Source organism: Pteropus vampyrus, unplaced genomic scaffold (assembly GCF_000151845.1).
Source record: "Pteropus vampyrus isolate Shadow unplaced genomic scaffold, Pvam_2.0 Scaffold1, whole genome shotgun sequence".
NCBI classification, from domain to species: Eukaryota; Metazoa; Chordata; class Mammalia; order Chiroptera; family Pteropodidae; genus Pteropus; species Pteropus vampyrus.
Genome location: NW_011888782.1, coordinates 21494348 through 21514017, shown reverse-complemented (window position 1 = coordinate 21514017; position 19670 = coordinate 21494348). Strand labels below are relative to the sequence as shown.

The 19670-nt window shown below is 50.6% G+C and overlaps 1 protein-coding gene across 1 annotated transcript in view; it reads right to left on the bottom strand.

Moving 5' to 3' along the window:
• The window catches only part of TTC21A (tetratricopeptide repeat domain 21A), a 32043-nt gene extending 12393 nt beyond the window's left edge, over nucleotides 1–19650 (bottom strand). Inside the window, exons 1-14 of the mRNA XM_023538404.1 lie at nucleotides 19478–19650; nucleotides 18112–18241; nucleotides 17181–17291; nucleotides 16330–16496; nucleotides 14858–14980; nucleotides 12738–12895; nucleotides 11136–11220; nucleotides 9369–9467; nucleotides 8234–8426; nucleotides 5177–5274; nucleotides 4808–5008; nucleotides 4005–4134; nucleotides 1976–2133; nucleotides 1524–1739 (exon numbers count right to left, since the gene is read on the bottom strand). Of these exons, the coding sequence (XP_023394172.1) occupies nucleotides 1524–1739; nucleotides 1976–2133; nucleotides 4005–4134; nucleotides 4808–5008; nucleotides 5177–5274; nucleotides 8234–8426; nucleotides 9369–9467; nucleotides 11136–11220; nucleotides 12738–12895; nucleotides 14858–14980; nucleotides 16330–16496; nucleotides 17181–17291; nucleotides 18112–18241; nucleotides 19478–19504 (1896 nt within the window). The 5' untranslated portion in view covers nucleotides 19505–19650. The remainder of the gene's footprint in view (nucleotides 1–1523; nucleotides 1740–1975; nucleotides 2134–4004; nucleotides 4135–4807; nucleotides 5009–5176; nucleotides 5275–8233; nucleotides 8427–9368; nucleotides 9468–11135; nucleotides 11221–12737; nucleotides 12896–14857; nucleotides 14981–16329; nucleotides 16497–17180; nucleotides 17292–18111; nucleotides 18242–19477) is intronic.
• Between the last annotated feature and the right edge of the window lie 20 nt (nucleotides 19651–19670).

The following is a 19670-nucleotide window of genomic DNA, read 5'->3' as shown; positions in this document are numbered from 1 at the left end:
TCCATCCATCCTTCCATCCTTCTTTTCTTCCTTCCATGACCTCTAGAGTTCCATGTGAGACTCCTGATCATCGCTCGGCCTCTCATGCAAACAGCTGCAACTAACTCTGCCCTTTTCTCACGAACTAGGCTGGGAAAAGAGAGTACCCTAGCACAGCTGCCCTGGGGGCAGATCTCGCCTTGGCTTTTTCCATTGGCATAGCCCTAGGGTCAGGATGGAACCCCCTGGCTCACAGTGAAGGCCACAGCTGACAGATCTGTTATCTGAGCGGAGCAAGGTACAAAACTGTTATCAGGTTATTTCCCTCCTTACTTTCCTCTGGCTCACCTCTCCTACTAGGGATTCTGGGACAGAGAAAACCACGGGCATTTCAGAAGGGAGCTCTTGTTCAGTAGCCCTGCCCTTCTATGGGCTGGAAGTGGGTTCTTCCAGGAATGTCCCCGCTTTTCCTGTGGCTTGACCACATCCCCGGTTCAGAAAGTTTCAAGCAAATGCCAGAACCTCAGGCCCCCCATTCACTACACCTTGCTTTTTCTCTCCCACCTAGGGTAACTTCAGAAAAGACAGGGGCTTCGTGGCCTGTTCTCCTTCATCCCCAGCTCCCGTCACAGCGCTTGGCATACAGTAGGTCCTCAGTCAATAGCTGAATAAATGGCTGATTGAGTCAATTATGTATAGAGAGGCAGTTGTTTCCTAATGTTGTTACAGATGAAGATTCTTTCTCTGCTTAAAATTCTTTTGTTCCTTTTAGCAGATTTAAAGGAGAGAAGTAGTGTAAACAGGCTTCCACATTCCCATCTTTGCCCAGAAGGAGATTTTAACTTTAAGGAGAAAAGGTCTCATGGGCTGGTTCCTTGTCTATTGCAGGGTCATCATTGGAGGAGGCAGGATGCCCAGTACTGGTAGATCATGGAGATGAGCCTGGACCTCTGCTGACAAACCCCTTCCTGGTGAGCAGGTGAGGCCGGTGAGGCCAAGGGAGCATGTGGAGCCCAGTTCTCACTACCACCAGGCCTCGCCCTTGCTTCTGTGTCCCTCATTACTCCCAAGCACCAGCAAAAAATGCCCAGGTGCTTCCTGCCTTTGCCCAGCGAGGCTTTCCAAGGCTCCAGGGCTGCCTCATACAGTTAAGCAGGTTGCACACTGCAAAACTCCAAGGGGACATAGTTCATAAGGATGACGGTATAACCGGCATCCACTGGAAGTGGTGCACTGCTCAATCCGCACAACCACCTGTGGTGGCCCTGACGGGCCTGTGCTCTGCCTCCCTGAGATCCTCATGGGGACAGCGATGTAGGCAGGGGACAGATCATGCACGTCCCACTCGGGTTTGGACTTTATCTTGAGGGCAGTGGGAGCCACTAAAGGCTCTTAGACAGAAGAGAGATATGTTCCCAGATGAATAAAAGGTCAAGTCATAGCATAAGTAAACATCAGACAGAATCAAAAGGCTGCTTCCCAAGCCCTACCCTGGACCTCCAACATGACCCAGTCCCAAGGGAAGGGAGCATGGCCTTTCTTACCAGCTCCCCATTCATCCGGAGGGCATCTACCAGTTCCAGTAAGATGGACACCCGTTCGCTGGGTCGCACAGAGGGCCCGCGGGTCTTCTTGCCTTCTTCCATCTTTACAGCTGGTAATTTTGTGATCATTTTCAGGGTCTTTATGGCTTCTGGATAGTCCCCAGACTTGTTGAGGGCCCTGGCCTTGATGAAGTGGTAGAGGGGGTGGTCTCGGACCTAGACGGGCATAACAGAGTGTGGGGCTCCAGGTCACCACCGCTGCTGCTGCTGCTCCCAGTGCCCAGAGTGGACAAAGCCCCAGGAGCCCACTGAGCCTGCCCCTGCCTTCGGGCCAGCAGAAGGGTCTGAGGGATGCAGGAAGCTCTCAGGGCTTCTCTCTTGAGGCAAGTCGGGGCTACAGCTAGGTGGGCTTTGGGATACTGAGTGGGTGACAGGACCCAGGAGACCCCCACCTGGAAGTTGTGACTGACGCCCAGCTCTAAGCAGTGGGAGCACATGGAAAAGTTGCCCTGAGCCAGGTAGATCTGGGACATGAGGAGGTGGGCGTCCACGGAGGTGGGGTCCAGCTCCAGGCAACGCTGCAGGGTACTCTGGGCATTCTCTAACTCTCCTAGAAATAACAAACAAATCTCTACATCCAGGGATCCTCAGGGACTCCAGGGACCCAAGGTGTAAAGGCAGAATGAATTTTTCATGTTCCATTACCCAGAAATAAATACCCAAGTTGGGCATTTTACCCAGTTCTGTTCTGTTTCGCTGGGAGGCCTCCCCCTAAAATGAGAACTACACAGTTTTTGCTTTGACTGAGACAAAAGCTAGGAAACTCAAACGTCAGTTTAACACTCGCTTCTCCATGTGACCCTCAAGGAGATGGCTAAGTCACTTCACTGCTCCATCTGGAAGCTCCGGGGAACATTTAAGTCTCAATTCCCACACCTAAGAGGAGAAGAAAAGCTAATAATAACAGCAACTATAATTGCCACAACTTATGGTGCACCTGCTCAAAGCCCAACACGTGTGAAGCAGTTTGGCAAGGCTGGTTTACTCTTTGCCCAGTCCCGCGAGGTTGGTATTATTATCCTTGTCTTTTAGATATAGGACTGGGACTCCACTGAAGTAAGTCATGGACTTTAGAAGGGACAAAGTCGGCATTTAAATCCAGGGCCCTCCAGCTCCTGAGGCTGAGCTCAAAATACCTGGCACTGTGGGGCTGAGAGGCCACCCTGTAGCCAGGCTGGCCCTTAGCAGGTGGCAGTGGCAGCCAGGGGTAGGGTGCAATGAGCTGGCGGGGGGAAGGCTGTCCTCCCTCTGCATCTAGGTCCCTCAACAGCTCCTGCTCCGAGAAAAACAAAAATTGAAAACACAAGCTCAGGGTCACCAGAGGTCGGGAAGTAAAACAGGCCAGGGGGCAGTCAGGTCCCTCAACAGCCAGATCCCCCCACATAACGACCTGGCAGGTAGAAAGCACCTGTTCCTGGGTCCCTAACTCCCTGTTCCTACTCTGTGTGCAGCAGAAATGTGAAGATGTCACCATGGCAACCCCAGCAGCTAGAGACCTTGCTTTGGCCCTAAACCTCTGGGGGGTACTCCTGCCTTCACCTTGTACCAAGGAGACCCTGAAGCTGTGGAAACACCTGGTGCTCAGATAAGTACTGGGAGGACCGAGGATGAAGACGGGGGAGACTTCAGCAGAGTGCAACCCATACAACGCAGCACTGGAGGACAGACACATGCCTTGGCATTCTGCAGCCTTTGGAAGCCCCCAGGGCACCAGAGATCAGCTTGGCTTTTAAGCAGACCGGGTGAAAGCCACGAAGAGAGGACGAGAGGGCACTCATGAGGGTTCTCTCCCTCTTCCCCTCTCTCTCCAGGATCTGGCCTTGAGATGGGAGAAGGATGCCATTCTGGCCACCCAGAAGCTCTGAAAGTCTGATGGCACTGTGTCTCACCTCACCACGAGGCCTGCCTGACCACACTCCCACACCCCCACACCCTGCTTAAGTTTTCTCCATAGCATTATTGTGTCCTAAAAAAACAATACAATATTCTTAGTGGTTACATCCTTCCTAGAACACAAACTCCACGAGGGAATTTCTGCCTATTCTGAATACTCCTGGATCCTACTGTCAGAGCAGCGCCTGCACGTAATGACATAATGGGGTGCAGTGGCTAGCACCTGCCACAGACCACGCAATCAGCAAAAGGCCTGGGTGGGAGAGACCCCTGCTGGCGAGGGAAGTTAGGAAGGTTTCTGGGGATTGGAAGGAACGGGCAGGTTGGGTGAGTGTGTGTGTGCGTGCGTGTGTGCGTGTGTGTGTGTGTGTGTGTGTGTGTATGTGTGTGTATGTGTGTGTAAAGTAATCCAGTCAGGAAGCCCATGGACACTAACCCAGGGGCAGAAGTCCCACCAGGTGTCTGAATAGATAAACATATGTGGGAGGACGGAAGGCCCCACCTGGCCACCAGGACCCACAGGCTCACCTGAGAGATACTTGACCTGAGCCATGACGTACAGGGGGTCGATCAGAGCTGGTGCTGCTTTCACCACAGGATTCAAGATCACAGCAACTTGTTTAAGAAGCGGAGACACGATCTGGCCTGGCAACCTGGGCTATAGGGACATGGGTTCTGCTCTAAGAGAGACTCCTGGAGTTCTCGGAAAACATTCTCTCAGTGAAGGAATTTACTTTACTCTACACGTATTTATTATCCACTCTGTACTATCTAGTGCTAGAGCATAAGCTCCAGACAATGGAGACTTGGTTTTGTTCACGTTTCTGTCCCCTGTACCTAGCATGGTATCTGGCAGATGGTAGCACACTCAATAAATATTTGTGGAGTGACTCATTACAAGGCATGAGGGTACATTAGGCGTGTAAGATATGATCCTTGCCCATAAGGAATCTCGACTGGCTGGGAAAGCAGGACCGACAAGTAAAGACTAACATATTTCTTAGAAGACTTCTCTAGGATAAAGGCAGGGACATGGGCCAGTGCCTGGCCCCTCACGTGAGGTCCCTAGACCAGCAGCAGTGGCATTTCCTGGAGGTTTGTTTGAGATGCAGGGCTTCAAAGAAGTCAGTATCTGCACTGGAACAATGCCCAGGTGATCTGAATGCTGCACGTGCAAGTTTGAAAAGCACTGGGTTCCCCAACTACCGGGGGCTCAGAGCAGACTGGTGATCAGCCAGGTGAGATACCTGCCTCTGTCGGAACCTGTACTCCAGCCCTCTCCCCCGCCCCCACCCCCCCCTCCGAAGATGTGCCTTGTACCCTGCTCTAACCTGCCTGGGGCAGAAGAACAAGTACTCCCTGGCGATGCAGACCAAGAAGAGAGGGTCCAGTTTTTCAAAGTACTCAGAGCCCAGGGGGAGGCCCTGCATGCCAGAGAAGTGCAGCTCCACAGCCTCCTTCAGCAGCGCTGTGGCCTCCTGCTCCCCCTTGTGCTTCCTGGACGCCAAAAGGGCTTGGAGGAAAATCAGCACCTGTGGAGGGAGGCGCAAGTCTGGAATCAATGCCAGCTGGGCTCAGTCGGTAGATGAGGGCAAAGCAGAAGTCCAGGCCATCTTGGCTGCTCTCTGCTGAAGACTGGGGGTGGGAGGAGGGTGGGGGACACACTTCTGGAGCAACCTGCGCCCCCAGAGAGCTCTGACCTCAGATTTCCCCAGGGACTGCTGCACCTCCTTCAGGAATTCCAGCTGGTGCTCAGCTTCCTCCAGGCGGCCCTCTAAGATCTGGCACCAGATGATCCCTGGAAATGGGACAGAACAAGGATGAGCAGCCAGCTCCGAGGCAGAGAGAGATAGCAGGCCAGCAGGCCAGCAGGCCAATGAACACGAGTGGGACAGTGGAAGGAAGGGTCTCAGGCAAGGATCTTTTCCAACATCTTCATAAACTTAGGAGTGATACATGCTCATGGTAAAGAATTCAAATCCTAAGGCAATACAGAAAAAATATCCATAGTTCATGGTCTGGCTTTAACCATATTTCTCTCCAGAGATAACCACCATTAATAATTTGGGGTATATTCCTCCAAACATCTTTCTAAGCATTGATATGTTATTAATTTGTACACATGTTTTTGTCTGTTCCAATTCCTGAAGTAGAATCGATGGGTCAAAGGGCATGCATATCTAAAATATTGAGACAAGGCCAACTTGTCCTCCAAAGAAATTTTAATTAATATTACTGCCAAGAATTTGAAAGTGTCCTTCCTGAAAACCCCACAGATATGCTTTACTCTTTGCCAGTCTAAACAGTGAATAGTAACTTATTTTAATTCACATTCTTTTGATTATTAGGGAAGATGAACATCTTTTCATATATTAATGGCCTTTTCTTTTTCTACTGTGAATTTCTTGTTCATAGCTTTTGCCAGTTTTTTTTTTCGGGGTGATTTTTTTCCTTCATATATTATGATTATTAACCCTCTGTAGTGAACATTTTCTATTAGTTTGCCACTTACCTTTTAACTATTTTTACAGTGTCTTTTGTCATTCATTAGTTTAAAAATTTTACATAGTTAAATCAGTAAAAATATTTTCCTTTACAGCTTCTGAGTTTGCTGTCATACTTTGAACCACCTCCCTCCCCAGGGAACCCAAGTCCAATTTAATTTTTATGTTTAAACACTTAATTCATCTGGAATTTATTTTTGAGTATGGCGTGAGATGGGGGATTTACTTTTAGTTTTTCCTTGTTGGATGAGGACAGGTATCCAACCATGAGACCTTGAAATGCTATTGGTTTGAAATATTATCTTTATCATAAGACCTGTTTCTATATCATTTTATCTATTTGTTTATTCCGGCGTTGGTCTCAAGCTGACTTAACTACTATTGCTTTGTGATATATTTTGTATCTGGGAGGATAAATCCCTTCTGTTCCCACTGTTCTTTTACGGCTATTTCTTGGTCATCCTGGTGTATTTATTACTGACGGCCTTCCTAATCGCCATCTTGGTTTTCCATTATATCCGGCCCACTCTTTGGCTCATCTATGTAATTTTTTACTTTGCAATCATATTTTTAATTTTCAACAACTCTTTCTTGTTCTCTGTAATTTTTTTCATAGTAGCACGTTCTTTACTCATTGACATAACAGGCTCCGAAGCCAGCCAGCTCTAGAACTGTTTTGTTGGGGAAAGTCTCTTCTGTATCCAGACTTAACTTTGCTCCTCAGAGGGCCATGGCTTTGCACGTTCTGCTCGGCCCCTCTTTCAAACTACTAGCAGATTTACAAATGGACTAGACTAATGAGTACTAGCGACTGGGCAGATTTCCCAAATTGTTAAGGTTACTGACTTTCTCAGACAGGCCAGATAAGATGGTGGTGACTCCGGGACGCGCGCGGGTGGGCTCAGCCTGGGTTGGTGTGTGGGACGCAGTCTGTCCAGTGCACTTCCCTTCTGGCTGACTGGCTGGGGCTCTTCCTTAAATGAGGAAGTGGCGAAGGGCTCAGCTGGTGGAGGAACGTTTTAGGGGATTTTGCCTATATGCTGAGCAGCCAAGTCTTTTTGTCCTTCATGTCCCTGTGATGCTGGGAGGTCATCGCTGTGCTGTGCTCCCTCCAGAGCCTCCTTGAGCCCATTTCTGATTGTCAACAATCCTCCCGTTATCTCGCTGACTACCCCATGGCATGTTTTTACTCTCAGCCTCTGGTGACCCCAAGCTTGTGTTTTTAATTTTTGTTTTTCTTGGAGCTCTCTGGAGAAAGCTGGTCTACTCGGTATCTACCTAACTTGTCTCTGTCCATGCTGGCTCGTGGGTTTCCAGGCCGGCCTGGAGTTTTCATGCATTTGATGTTATCTGCTTTACATCTTCTAGGAATGTGAAGTTCTCAAAGTTTCTGGTCCACAGGGGCACCTGTCCCTCTTTCTAGGGCTGCATTATCTTTTTGAAGCACCTTCCATTATTTTCGTGGGATCTGGGGATGGAGGGAGAGGCATGGACTGAGGAGTCAGACTAATACACTGCATCAGAAACTAGGACGGGCCATTCTGACAATTCCGCTGCTCTGATGAGGAACTGGAGCGCAGAGAGACGTGACTTGCCCCCGCAAGGACACGGGGTCTCAGAGCCAGGGCAGGAAGCAGGCCCTGGACCATGTGGCCACCTCAACCCAACCTGAACATTCCTGGTTCGAAATTCACCAGAGACCATGGACTGGAGGCCTTTTCAAAATGTGTAAAATGAAAACTGGGCTCTGGAAAATTCATCTGACATTTATATAAAGGGGAACAGGAGTATCAGAACAGACAGGGAAGTAAAACTCTCAAACATACTGGCTTCGGTGGCCTTTTAGCTCAGGGGCTGCAGAGGGAGGGTCTGCGGAGGTGAGGCTAGAGGCTTTAGGGGTGGGGTATGCTGGGGCTAGGACTGTCTCCAACACTGACCTGTGGGGCCTGAGAAGCAGCAGGGCTGACCAAGCATAAGGGATAGGCTGTCAGTCTTGCAGGGGGTCAGGGTATAGAAGCAGAGATCTGATGTAGATCAGTGTGGCTTTGAACACACTTTTGAGAATTCCTGTGTCTCTTACATCTATGCTTTTAGATTCATGGAAAGGCACCCTGTCATATAATGTATCCCCAAACTCACACACCCTCTGGGGAGAATGCATTCCCATACCTCTCTTTTGGACTCATGGAGGCTACCCTACTTGGCTCCCTCCACCCATCCTCCCACACCCTGCCCTGCCCAGCCTGCACAGACCTGTCAAGGCAGCCACATTGCTCTCATCCAGTTTCATGGCCTCCGAGTACCACAGAGATGCCTCCTTCACTTGGTCCTGCAGGATGAAGAGATGGCCCAGCTCTGTGGCCATGTGGGCGTAGAAAGGTGTGGCTATGAAGGTACGCTCGATGAAGCTACACACTAGCCTCAGAATCACCTGGTGCTTTCCGCACTACAAGGAATCAACACACGGGTTGGGGAGATCAGTCAGCCCAGCCTGTCTGAACAAGGCCACGTCAGAATTGGGGGTCACTTTGACAGGAGAGCACAAGAGGTACCCTACGTCCAGGAAGCTGGCTCTGTGTAGCTCGCTATCCAGCTCCCAAAGAACCTGTGGAAACTGTCTCCAGGCACAGGGCCTTCCAAGGGCCCCGTACCCTGTCTGGCCATAGTAATCGGTCCAATGAATCACCAAGAAGTTTTTCAAAAATTGAAGCTCGCTGAGAGAAGCTCTTTAGGTCCCATTGATGAGAAGTGGCCTTAAAGGCCGTGAGCAGCCACGTCCCCTGCCATGTCTGGAGAATGAGGCAGAGAGAATCAGACACAGACACGGAGGGAGAGAAGGTATCCCAGGGGTATTCGATCCCATAGTTCTGGTCTCTGAGGCCCCAGAGCGGCCCCTGTTCTTATGGCAAGTCCTTGCTTTGGTGCTGAAGGGTCTGACAGAGACAGACTGTTTGGCAGCCTAGTCTGTTTGCACCTTGCCCAATATCAGAGAGGCCTAGGCAAGCCAGCTTTCCAAGGTCACGTCCACAGAAAGACTATGGAAGCTGGGCACCCAAGGCCAGAGTGGGGTGACTATTGCACAACAGCAGTAATACCGCCCTCTTTCCCCAAATAAGACTCCTCCTACTCTGCAGGCACTGCCAGACCTCGGCTCCCTGATCTCAACACCTCTGAGGGGCACCTGGGCCAAGAATACAAAGTACACATGATACTGTGCTGGCCAAAGGCAGGCAGAGGCCACAGGGTGTGGGCCACCAGCCCAAGAGGCCAAGTTTGAGCCAGAGAGGGGAGGGGCAGTGTACTTGAGGAGCTTCTAGGGGGCCGTAGGGCTCCCCTGTGGAACACAGTGAGAGGTACTAGTGCAGAAACCAGGAAAGAGCCTTCTTACCAGTCTGCTAACCACAAGAATTTTATTTAGATGGAGGCTTGGATTTTGGGGCTCTCTTGTCTCCAGCGCCTTAATCAGATTTCTAACGTGCTCAGCAGCCTGCGGGGACAAAACAAAAAATGCCAAAGGCAATATGTCAAACGGGAGTTGAGCAGAGGTTCTCAACCCTGGCTGTATATCATAAAAATACCCAAGTCTGGGAGCCAGCCCCAGAAACTTGGGTTTAACTGGACTTGGGTGGGCCCAGGCATCACAGCCCCGCAGATGAAGCTTCCAGGAACATTGTTCGCCCAAGAGCTGACACTGCCTGCCCCTTTGATCATGAATTCGTGAAGAGAAGCTGCCCTTTCAGACCCACCCAGGCAGAGCCAGGAGCCAGCTGTCACTATGCCCGCCCTGTGGCCCACCAGGCCAGCAGCTGACCCCCTGAGCTGGCCCAGGAGCAGATGGTCAGGACGGGTCTCTGACCCCAAGCCTCTGCTCAGTTGTGACATGAGTCGCCACATTGGTGCCTGTCTGTCATTCTGGTGAATCTTCCCAAGAGCCCTGCAAGTCAGTGTAACTATCTGTATTTTCCAGTTCAGCAGCTGCAGGGGCAGAAAGGTTAGGTAATTTGCTCAAGGTTACCCGGCCAACTAGGTGACTGACTGACTCCAAAGTCTGTTTCAACTGACTCCTCTGCCCACTCTCTCCCCAGGAGTCGGGAGTTCTTAGTTCCCAGCTGCAAAGAAGTGCCAGGAGAGAAACCCCTATGGGGCGGGCCCACTCTACTTAGAGAGTGTGAGAAAGATTAGAACTGGGCAGCTTGGGCTGGGGCAAGGGTTTGAAGTGGGGGCACAGGAGGGGCATTACATGCTAACCCTGCCCGTGAAACTAACCCCTAGGCCCGGCCCTAGGAAAGCCTGCTTGGGGCTCTGGGGTCACAGGGAGCTGAGGACAGGCCTACCCTCACGCTGGGGCCATTTTCGAGGGTTTCTCCCAAATACAGACTATCTCCTCCACCTCACCCCACCCCACAAAATCCATAATCCCAGAAGGAACCAGAAGCTTCCTCTTCCTGCCATGACCTCTTAGAGACTCTTGACTCGCCACACTTTCCACAGAGTCAGTGTATTTATTCAGAAGGCAAGGTTTGGGCTGAAAACACAAACTCTTTTTGAGAGTAAGAACCTGTCTGTGCCTTGAGGTATTCATTCAGAATTCTAGGTATTTCTGACTGCATTTGAGGGCCATTTTGAGTTTCTTTGGAAAACTATAGGCTTAGGTGAAAGTTCAGGGCCAGGGTGTGCCTGGTCAATGTCTGAGCAATTCCAATCATTCCCTAAAAAAACGGCATTTCCTAAAATCTGAAACACAACGATGATGCTTATTGGTCAACACAGATCAAGTTATAAAGTGCACCAGGCACTGTTCCAAGTTCTCTGTCACCTTGTTTAGTCCTTACGACAACCTTACAATGTGGGTGGAATTAGCTCCATTTTATAAATGAGGATCCTGGGGCTTATCCAGGTGGAGACACCTGCCTAGGCGCACACAGGGAACACTTGGCAGAACCAGAGTCAACCTCACTGCCTGCCTTTAGAACTGTATTGCACAAAGACCAAACCGGAGCAGACCTCTTTGGCAAGGAGTATGGAGGAAGGGGGACAAAAGGAGCTAAGATCCAGGGAGCACCCTCCAAAGCCTTGGGGATGAAGGTGTTTTGAGGGGTTCCTCCTTGGCTATGTTTGTTTCAAGGCGTAACTTCTAAGTCTCAAAAGAACTTACTGTGGTCACGTTTCCTTCTCTTGCAAGCTCATGCACAGCTAGAATCTGACAGGCATCAATATTGCTTTCATCTTTTTCTAGGATTCTGAAATAGGAAGAAGAGCCACATGAATGAAGAGTATTTATAGGCAAGGCTAGGATGGTGTGGCGGCAACTTCTGATTGTCTTCTCATATCTATCCCCCGCCCACCCACCCTCCACCCTTTTTTTTTTAATAAAAGGACTCCCAACCTGGTGGGGCACATGGCTATCCAGAATAAAGACTGCATTTCCCAGCTTCACTTTGTAGCTTAGGTGTGGCCACGTGATTAAGTTTTGGCCAATAGGATGCATGTGAAAGCGCCCAGTGTGATACACAGCGGTGCCTTCCATTTTTCCTTTCCTCCTTCCTGCTGTCTGGAGTGTGGCCCACATGAGCAGCATCCTAGGAATGGCATCCTAGAAATCAGCAGGGAGATAGAACAGGCCTGGGACCTTACAGAGTTGAGGATGGCCACTTAAACGTTTTCCTTAGAGAGGAATAACCTTTTATTTTTATTTAAGTCACATATTTTGGGTGTCTTTGTGACAGAAGCCTATTCATATCCCAACCAACACAGACATGACCATGGTACCAGGGTTGGGGGTGGGCAGAGAGGTGCTTGCAGCTGCTATGATTGAAAGGCACTTTGGTTTCTACTACGTGTCATTGTAAACATGCAGTTTCTGATCATACTATGGAGTTTTTCAATATGCTATTTCTTTATAGGAAACTCCGTATTTTTCCCTCTACAGGGAAGGAAGAGGTTTGTTTTCTTTTCTTCAGAACTGTGCTATATGTTACCACACGATTTAGTAGCAGTTCATAGTGATAACTTAATAGTCCATTAACTTTTTTCAGGGAGAAAATAAGTATTGTATATATCAGAATGATTTGATTTAAGTTTGTTAAGGCATTAGAACTTAAGGAGATAAGCTTGTTATCTAGAAAATTCATTCTTAAAAACTTCCATCAAACATCCCTCCCCCTGAAGCTGTCTTTCTTTCTATTCACAGTAAAAATACTTCAGGATCACTCCATACTTGATGTCCTCCTTCCACAAGTCCCAATGACTCCTGAACTCTCCACTGTCTTGCCAACATGCCCGGCCTCAGACTAAAAGTTTTCTCTCAGTCACCCATGACCTCTTTTCCCCTAAAGTTATTTTTTAAAAGTTGGTATTAAAGTGTATCATACCCGTAGTTTAAAAAAATGAAGTAATGCAGTAGTTCCTAGTCCTGTTCTCCATTTACCCTCCCCTCCCCCCGACTCCTGCTGCTTTTGAGTTCCTTTGGTAGTTCTCCATCTCTCCTTTAAATAATATGCTTAGACCTCCTGGTATGCCTACTTCTTGATTTGTCCATTATAGGCTGGAGCTGCTGGCTTTCTGCCACGACAGGTAGGTGGTGGTTCATATCCGTCCTCCCTCCCCGCCGCATCTTGATAACGACCCTATCAGTCCCATAACTCCTCCAGGGGCAATTATTATGTTTATGTCTTGTTCCATCAAATATACAGTATCTCTCGTCTCCCCACCTTGTAAGATGGGGATACGAGCAGCACTGTGGACCCTCGCCCCTCACCTGTGTCCTGTTTCTACTGTCTGCTCCCAGTCCTGCCGAGCCAAGAACAGCTTCATCTTCAGGACCAAGGCCGGAAGGAAGCTCCCCGAGGCAACGGTGATCTGGTTCACCACCTCCAGGGCCCCCGAGTAGTTCTGCTGTGTCATGTAGTATGTTGCCTGTCCAGAGCCAAAGAGAAGAGCCTCTGCCAGTGCCCATGAAGAGAGCTGGGGGGGTCAGTGTCTCTACCAGGACAGGAGCAGAGCCCGACCCATGGGCACTCAGAGTGACCAGCCCAGGTCCACAGCAGTCTTGGGTTCTGGGACCAGCAAGGCAGGGGCTCTGGGGAGACAGCTGAGGCCAGAGCAGGCCAGGGCTAAGGCAAGGCCATGTGAGCACCCCACCCCCAAGTTGGAGAGCTGGGGTCGCTGGGCGCTTTCCACAGTTCCGCAAATGGCCCATTCATTTCCCATTTATTTTCCTGAAGTTCATCACTGAACGCTGCTCAGTGGGGCCCAGGGCAGTCACTTGGTGTCATTTAGGGATTGCAGACAACCCCCTCTATACCAAGGCTGCAGTGCTCTGTCTCTGTCAAGTACCACCAGGCTGGAGTGGTGGCCTCTGCAGGCCAGTGCCAGCCACCAGGTTCTCCTGAGTGAGTCATGACACAGGTGCCTGAGGGGCAGAGAGCAATGCTCCTAAAAGATTTGAAACTGGACTCTGAAAAATCTAAAAGGATGGCTTATGCTAGACCTACAGTAACTACTCCATGAAGAGATTGATTAAAAACAAGGGATTATTCTAAATAAAGATTTATTCATAAATGTGTTCAGTGCAGGACTCTTTCTAAGTGTACAACTGGAAACAATCTCAATAACCAAATGACAGGAGATTAGGCTGGCAAATCACTTAGGTCTATACAATAAGGGGTTGGCTGTCTGTAGACATTCAAAATGACATCTGCTGATGACAAAATCTTGCTTGAAGAAAAAGAGACCAGATGATGGATTGCCCTATGATAGATTGCCCTTACAACTGTATTAAATAACAGCTCTATCTCCCACCCTAAGGTGGGTCCGTATGATCCCCTTCAAGATCAGGAGAGTTGGTGGCTGGTGGCTCTCAGGGGAGCCTCCCTCTTGGGATTGCCCACGGCCGAAGGAAGCTGTCTGGTGCCAGGTCACACCCCTCTGTAAGGGGCAGCCCACACCCAGCATCTTGTCAGCAAGGGGGACAGAGAAGGGCCATCCCAGCTCCACCACAATGCCAAGTAGAGTTGCCAAGGCCTTTGCTGTGTGTGACAGCTGTGCCTGTGCCATCTGGCTGCTCCCTCTGCACAGTCCTGCTTCTTTCGATTTCCCCGCGGGTGTTGGTCCCACGGCTCTCCCTGACAGAGCTCCTGCACAAGAAACTTCATGGCTTCTGCTTCCTGGGACACCAGCCTGAGGTACACCCTGAACCCATGCACAGAAAAAAAGACTGGAAGCACTGCCCTAAAATGTTAACATGAGATATTATGGAGTGATAGGGCTCAGGATGTTATTTTAATTCGCCTTTTGACCTTTTTTAGACTTCTGGGTTTTTTTTGTTTTTTTTTTTTTGTTTTTTTTTAATGAGCACATATTCATTTTATAAGGAAGATACAAACAGAAGAGAATAAAAGGATAGTTTTTGTCTTAGATTGATTTGATGAGGGTCACACAAGAAAAAAGGAACTTAATTTAAATTAAGATCAGAAAATACGAAACATAAAACATAGCTCCCTTCTCTTATGGTCAACTAAATGAATTTAACAGGTGAGAAGAGGACGTGTGAAAGAAAGCTGTAGAGGAAAAGGTCAGTAAGGGAAACCAAAAGGCAAACGGAAAGCTGAGAGAGCTAAGGACGGACAGACCCTGAGCGGGAAACCCTGAAGGCCCCATGGGGAATGAGACGAACCGTGGCCTGAGCGGGAAGGAGGGGAGCACCGCAGTGGGCCCTGGGCTGCTGTGACCCTGACCCTCTCTGGGCCTCTGCTCCTCATCTACCAGGTGATGGGCCTGGACACTGAGGGTCTGGCCTGAGGTCACCTGGTGGGTTTCTGGCTCCAAAGGCCCAGGCAGGGACACTCCCACCCCTGCCCTCCCCTCTCTGCTGCCCACCTTTCCCATCAGCCCCAGCACATCTTTGGTGTCCTGAATTCCTTGTTCCAGGTACTTGATGGATTTCTTCACAGTGTGGGGCTTGTCTGAGGTGAGGTCCACCCAGCCTCTCAGGACATAGCCCTGGGATAGGAACAGATGAGAGATGAAGTCCATGGTCCTGCATAGCCTCAAGCCAGACTGCCTCTCCTGCCTCCTGTCACCCTTTGTCACTCCACACCCTCAGGCCCTGCCAGGTAAACTGCTTGCAGGCCCCGGGGCAGCCCTGCTCTCTCTCACTGCCAGGCCTTCGCATGATTGTTCCTTTGCCTGGAACGCCTTCCCAGCACACCACCCCTCAGACCAAATCCTTTCCCCTGATTAACTACTGCTAGTCTTTAAAACTCAGCCTAGGAGGCTGTCCTTGACCTTGCAGGCTGGGGTTGGGCCCTTCCCGTGACCCCCACAGTTCTACCCTTTACCGAGGTGCCTTGTCATTGCCTGTTTACTGGGCTCAGGAGGCCAACACGGGGCACCAGAGCAGGGCCACTGCTGTTTTCCTCACTCCTTAGACCAGCAGGGCCTGGCCTGCACGGGAAGCCGGAACGCCCTCTGGGTGAGCAGCAGCCATTCCGAGCTCAGAGCCCCCGGGCCTTGCCGGCTCTCCTCAGCCTTCACCCAGCCTTCACCAGCCTCTCCTGGCAGATGGGGTGGGCCAGGCCGGGGAGGGGAGATCCAAGGGGCCCTAGGAAGACCCTGCCCTGATGCTTCTCTTATGGCCTGGACCAGTGTTTCTCAACTATTTTCCATTAATGCTCCCCTAGGGAGCTTTTTTAGGCAGTTCTTCCCTAATCACTCTCTCCCGCTTCAAGAAATGTTACCATCACAGATACACTATCTATGTGTTATATGTATATCTGTGTTTTATACATAAACAGGGAGATTTTTTTTAACCCTCCTCTTAGAACCAATTTTTACTCCCCCTTGGGGAAAGGGTGATCTCACCCCTGCTGAGAATGCATGGCCTGGACTGAGGTTTCAAATTCTGCCATTAGGGCAGATTACTGCACGTGAGATCCGTGATATGTGAGATCTACTGTGTGAGCCACCTCTGCTATCTAGCAGATCACTGCCATGAGGAACTGCAGGCCCAGCAAAGCCAGTTCATCTAGTTTTTCAAAAGAACCAGGAAATCTGGACTTTTAGGTAAAAATCTTGTGATTTCTAAATGTCAGCAACAAAATCAAGATTTTAGGACTATGGATGCAGGCCACAGAACAGCTCTCTGCAGCTTGGACTCTGGACAAATGCCAGCGTGTACCGGGCTAAGCCTGAGACAACATGGTAGGGGCACCCGTGAGACCCAGGGTCTTGTCAGTGTCTGGCTGAGCCCTCCCCAAGGGCCCTCTGTGAGGGTAATGGCCACGTCCTCCCATGACGTGCTGAGACATTGCTCTCTTTGGCTCTTGCCCCCAAATGCGCAAAGCGAGTACCTCTCTGGAGCTGCTGGAGACTTTCAGCATGCGGTCGATGTACTCCTTGGCCTTGTCGTGGCGGCCTAGAAGCCAGAGGAAGAGGCCGGCATAGTACAGGGCAGTTCCGCTGGCCACTTTGCGAACCTCCTTCAGGCTGCTCTCCAGCTCCTGAATAGCTTCTTGGTCTGTGAATCCCAGAAAGAAAGCAGAGGATTAGTGAAGGTGAGAAGGTCTGCCTGGCCCTATAGGGGCCATTGAGGGCTGCCTCTGAGGCTCCTCAACACGTGGAGCTGACCACACACCAGCCTGGGGCCTGGAAATCAACAACACTGTCCCCTGCAATGCCACGGGCTCTGCCCAGGCCGGAACTTGGGCTTGCTGTCTGAGATTTATCTTTTCTCCTCTGTGCCTAGCAGTTTGCTGAGTAGACAAACCAAATCTGAATCCCCTACCTCAGGCCCACAATCCATTCTGGGTGGAGAAACAGTAGTTCGTAGTCTCTGGAATCTCTTTAGAGAAGTGGAGACTAGCAGTAGAATTATTTACATCAGCTTGATTGTTTTCGACAAGATCTTGACAAAGGAAAGCAGGGTATTTCCCCGACTTTTGAGGTCTTGAAGGAGGACCCCTCCAACTGTCATGCTCTCTGCCTGTGGCTCCTACTCTCTGCCTGTGGCTCCTACTCAATGTGGCTCCTACTCAATGAGGCCTCAGGGAGAAGGGGAGCAGCAGCCACTCCTCACTAGTCAATAGCACCAGCAATCACTGGGGCACATACCTCCTTATGCAGCCCTTGAGGGGCTGTGTCTCTCGAGTGGGGCTCTTTTTCTCTGGTGGGGCTGGGCCCAGCTGAGCATGGCTGCACTTACCGATGGTTTCACAGCACTTGTGAGCATAAATGAGGGCCATGATGGAGCACAGGGACACGTCTGGGTGATTCCGGATGCTCTCCAGGTTGTTGATGGCATCCTGGATACGTTCTGCAAAGGGAGCCCACGTAGTTATGCTCTAAGGCTCCAGGCCCGGAGGACAGGAGGCTCCGTGGCAGAGACATGGGGGTGCTTATCAGGGCTGACACAGGCTTAACACCACCTGGCTTCCCTGGGAAGCAGAGGACTAACTGATCAAAAAGATCCCTAATAGCCTGAGGTCCCTGAAGACCGAAGTTCTCTGTAAAGGCTGCTGTCACCATGGTCCAGGCTGCAAGAGGCTGGAGGGCTTGGAGCTGAGGATGTACCCATCAGTATTCACGGGAATTCCCGTGAGACTGAGATTTTTGGCTGGGGGTCAGTTCTGAAGAACCTCAAGGCATTTCCAGCTAGTTGCTCAAAAGCCACCAATTACATTTATTCCTCCAGGTCCACTGCTGTTGGCCACGGGCAGCTCAGCTGGCCCCTAGCCCAAGACCACCTTCTGAATGTCAGTGAGTCGGCAGCTGCATGGGCCCCACTCCTCTCTCTGCTCCTATACCATACCTACCGGTACCCATATCCACCACTTTCTCTTTTTCCTGCACTACCAGCTCTCAGCTTCCAAACCTGGAATTAGTTCAATAATCATGTGGTTATTTCTCCACCCACTCGTTGTACGGATGGAGAAACTCAGGTGCAGAGCAGCAGTAGTGAGCCCTCTGAGGTCTCAAAGTCAACTAGATATGGACTGTACAGGCTTTTGTGGATCAACCTGGGGATCTAGGCATTGAGTGTAAGACTGTTTCCATGACTGGAAGGGGGCATCCAGGTGTTGCCATAGTGCTGGGATAGTACCCAGGGCGGGAGGCCAACGCTGACAAGTCTTTACCTTCTCTGAAGACTCCATAGGCTTTAAAGAACTGTAGCACTGGGTCATTGCTGAATTTTTCCAGGCCCATGGCTGCAGCCTGCTGCACATGGCGAAAGTACTTTTCCTGGCTGTAGTAAATGATCCTAGCCTGTGAGAGGGAAGACGCAGTTGCAACGGCCCTCTGTCTCTGTTCTGACCTGCTCCCTCCCCTATTGCCTGTTCCTCCTCAGTTCTATAAAGGGAAGAGATGGAGAGCATTCAGGCCTCATCCTGTTCTTCACCAGCCCCAGGGACAAAGGAATTTGTTTCAGAATTATCCACAGATTCTGATTCAAATGTGATGGAGGATTTAACTTAGGCTATCTTAGGAAGGGACTAAGGGGAAAGAAAGAGGACTAATAATAAGAATAATTGTACCAGTAGTTGGTTACAAGTTGTTGTGGGCTAACCACCTGCTGGGAACTATATCCAGGGCTTTACATCCGTGAACTTCTATGTTAGCCTCTCCATTTACTTCCCAGTTAAGGGAGCTGAAGGCCATGGAGACTGTGGCTTGACAAAGGTCATGCAGTAACAAGGGCTGAGATTTCAAAGCAAGTCTCACTTCCTCTTATGTTTTGTGGGTGCTGGGGTTGGGGATAGATGTGGTTGGGTTGTAACCAGCCTTGTGGGCCATATGAAAGGGCCCAAACATCATCCTGAGGATAACAGGAAGCAGTTGGAATGGTTTTAAGCAAGAGGAGAGAATTATTCAGATGCGTGTTTTTGCAAAAAACACTGGTGGCTGTGGATGTGGTGGGGGGAAGGGGAGTAGGAGGGGGCTGCTAGTGAAGAAAGCTGAAGCAGAGAAACCCCATTGGGATTGGGGCTGTTGCTGGTACCCAGGGGTGAGATGGTGGTGATCCTGGTCTAGGAGATAAAAAGAAGTGGGCGACATCAGGAAATATATAGGAGCTGACATTTCTTGCTGATAGGATCAGGGGATGGAGATGGGGAAGAGTTAAGTATGGTGGGGATCAAATGGTGGTGCCATCTAAGGAGGCGGGGGACACAGAAGAGGCACCAGCAGGGGAAGGCGAAATGATAGCAAGATGATGGAGATGGGTTTGGGATGCGTTGGTTTAGAGGAGCTCGGGGACAGGACTGGGTAGGGATGCGGACTTGGGGCTTAGGGTGCACAGAAAGCACTAGAGAGGATGCACTCGCTAGAGAGAGTGAGCCGAGAAGGAATCAGGACAGCCTGTAGCGGCCGAGGACAGAGGCGGGTAAAGGGAACATCAGGAGCAGGCAGAGAGGTGGCAGGAGAGCAGCAGGGCGCGGGGGTCACCGGTCCAGGGGCGGAAAGTCCCAAAGGGAGCGGCCGGGCAGCGTCTGGGCCACGCACCATAAGGGAGGAGTCATTGCAGCTCATCTCCGGGCGCTCACCGCTCCAAGACCGGGTCTGGTGGGGCCGCGCGGGGCGGGATTCCCGAGTCAGGGTCCTGGGCACGCCTCTCGCAGCCGGAAGTCGGAGGCGCGCGCGTCCTTGGAGACGGAGCTGCCCGCCGGTTGCTAAGAGCGTCAGAGTCAGGGGCCGG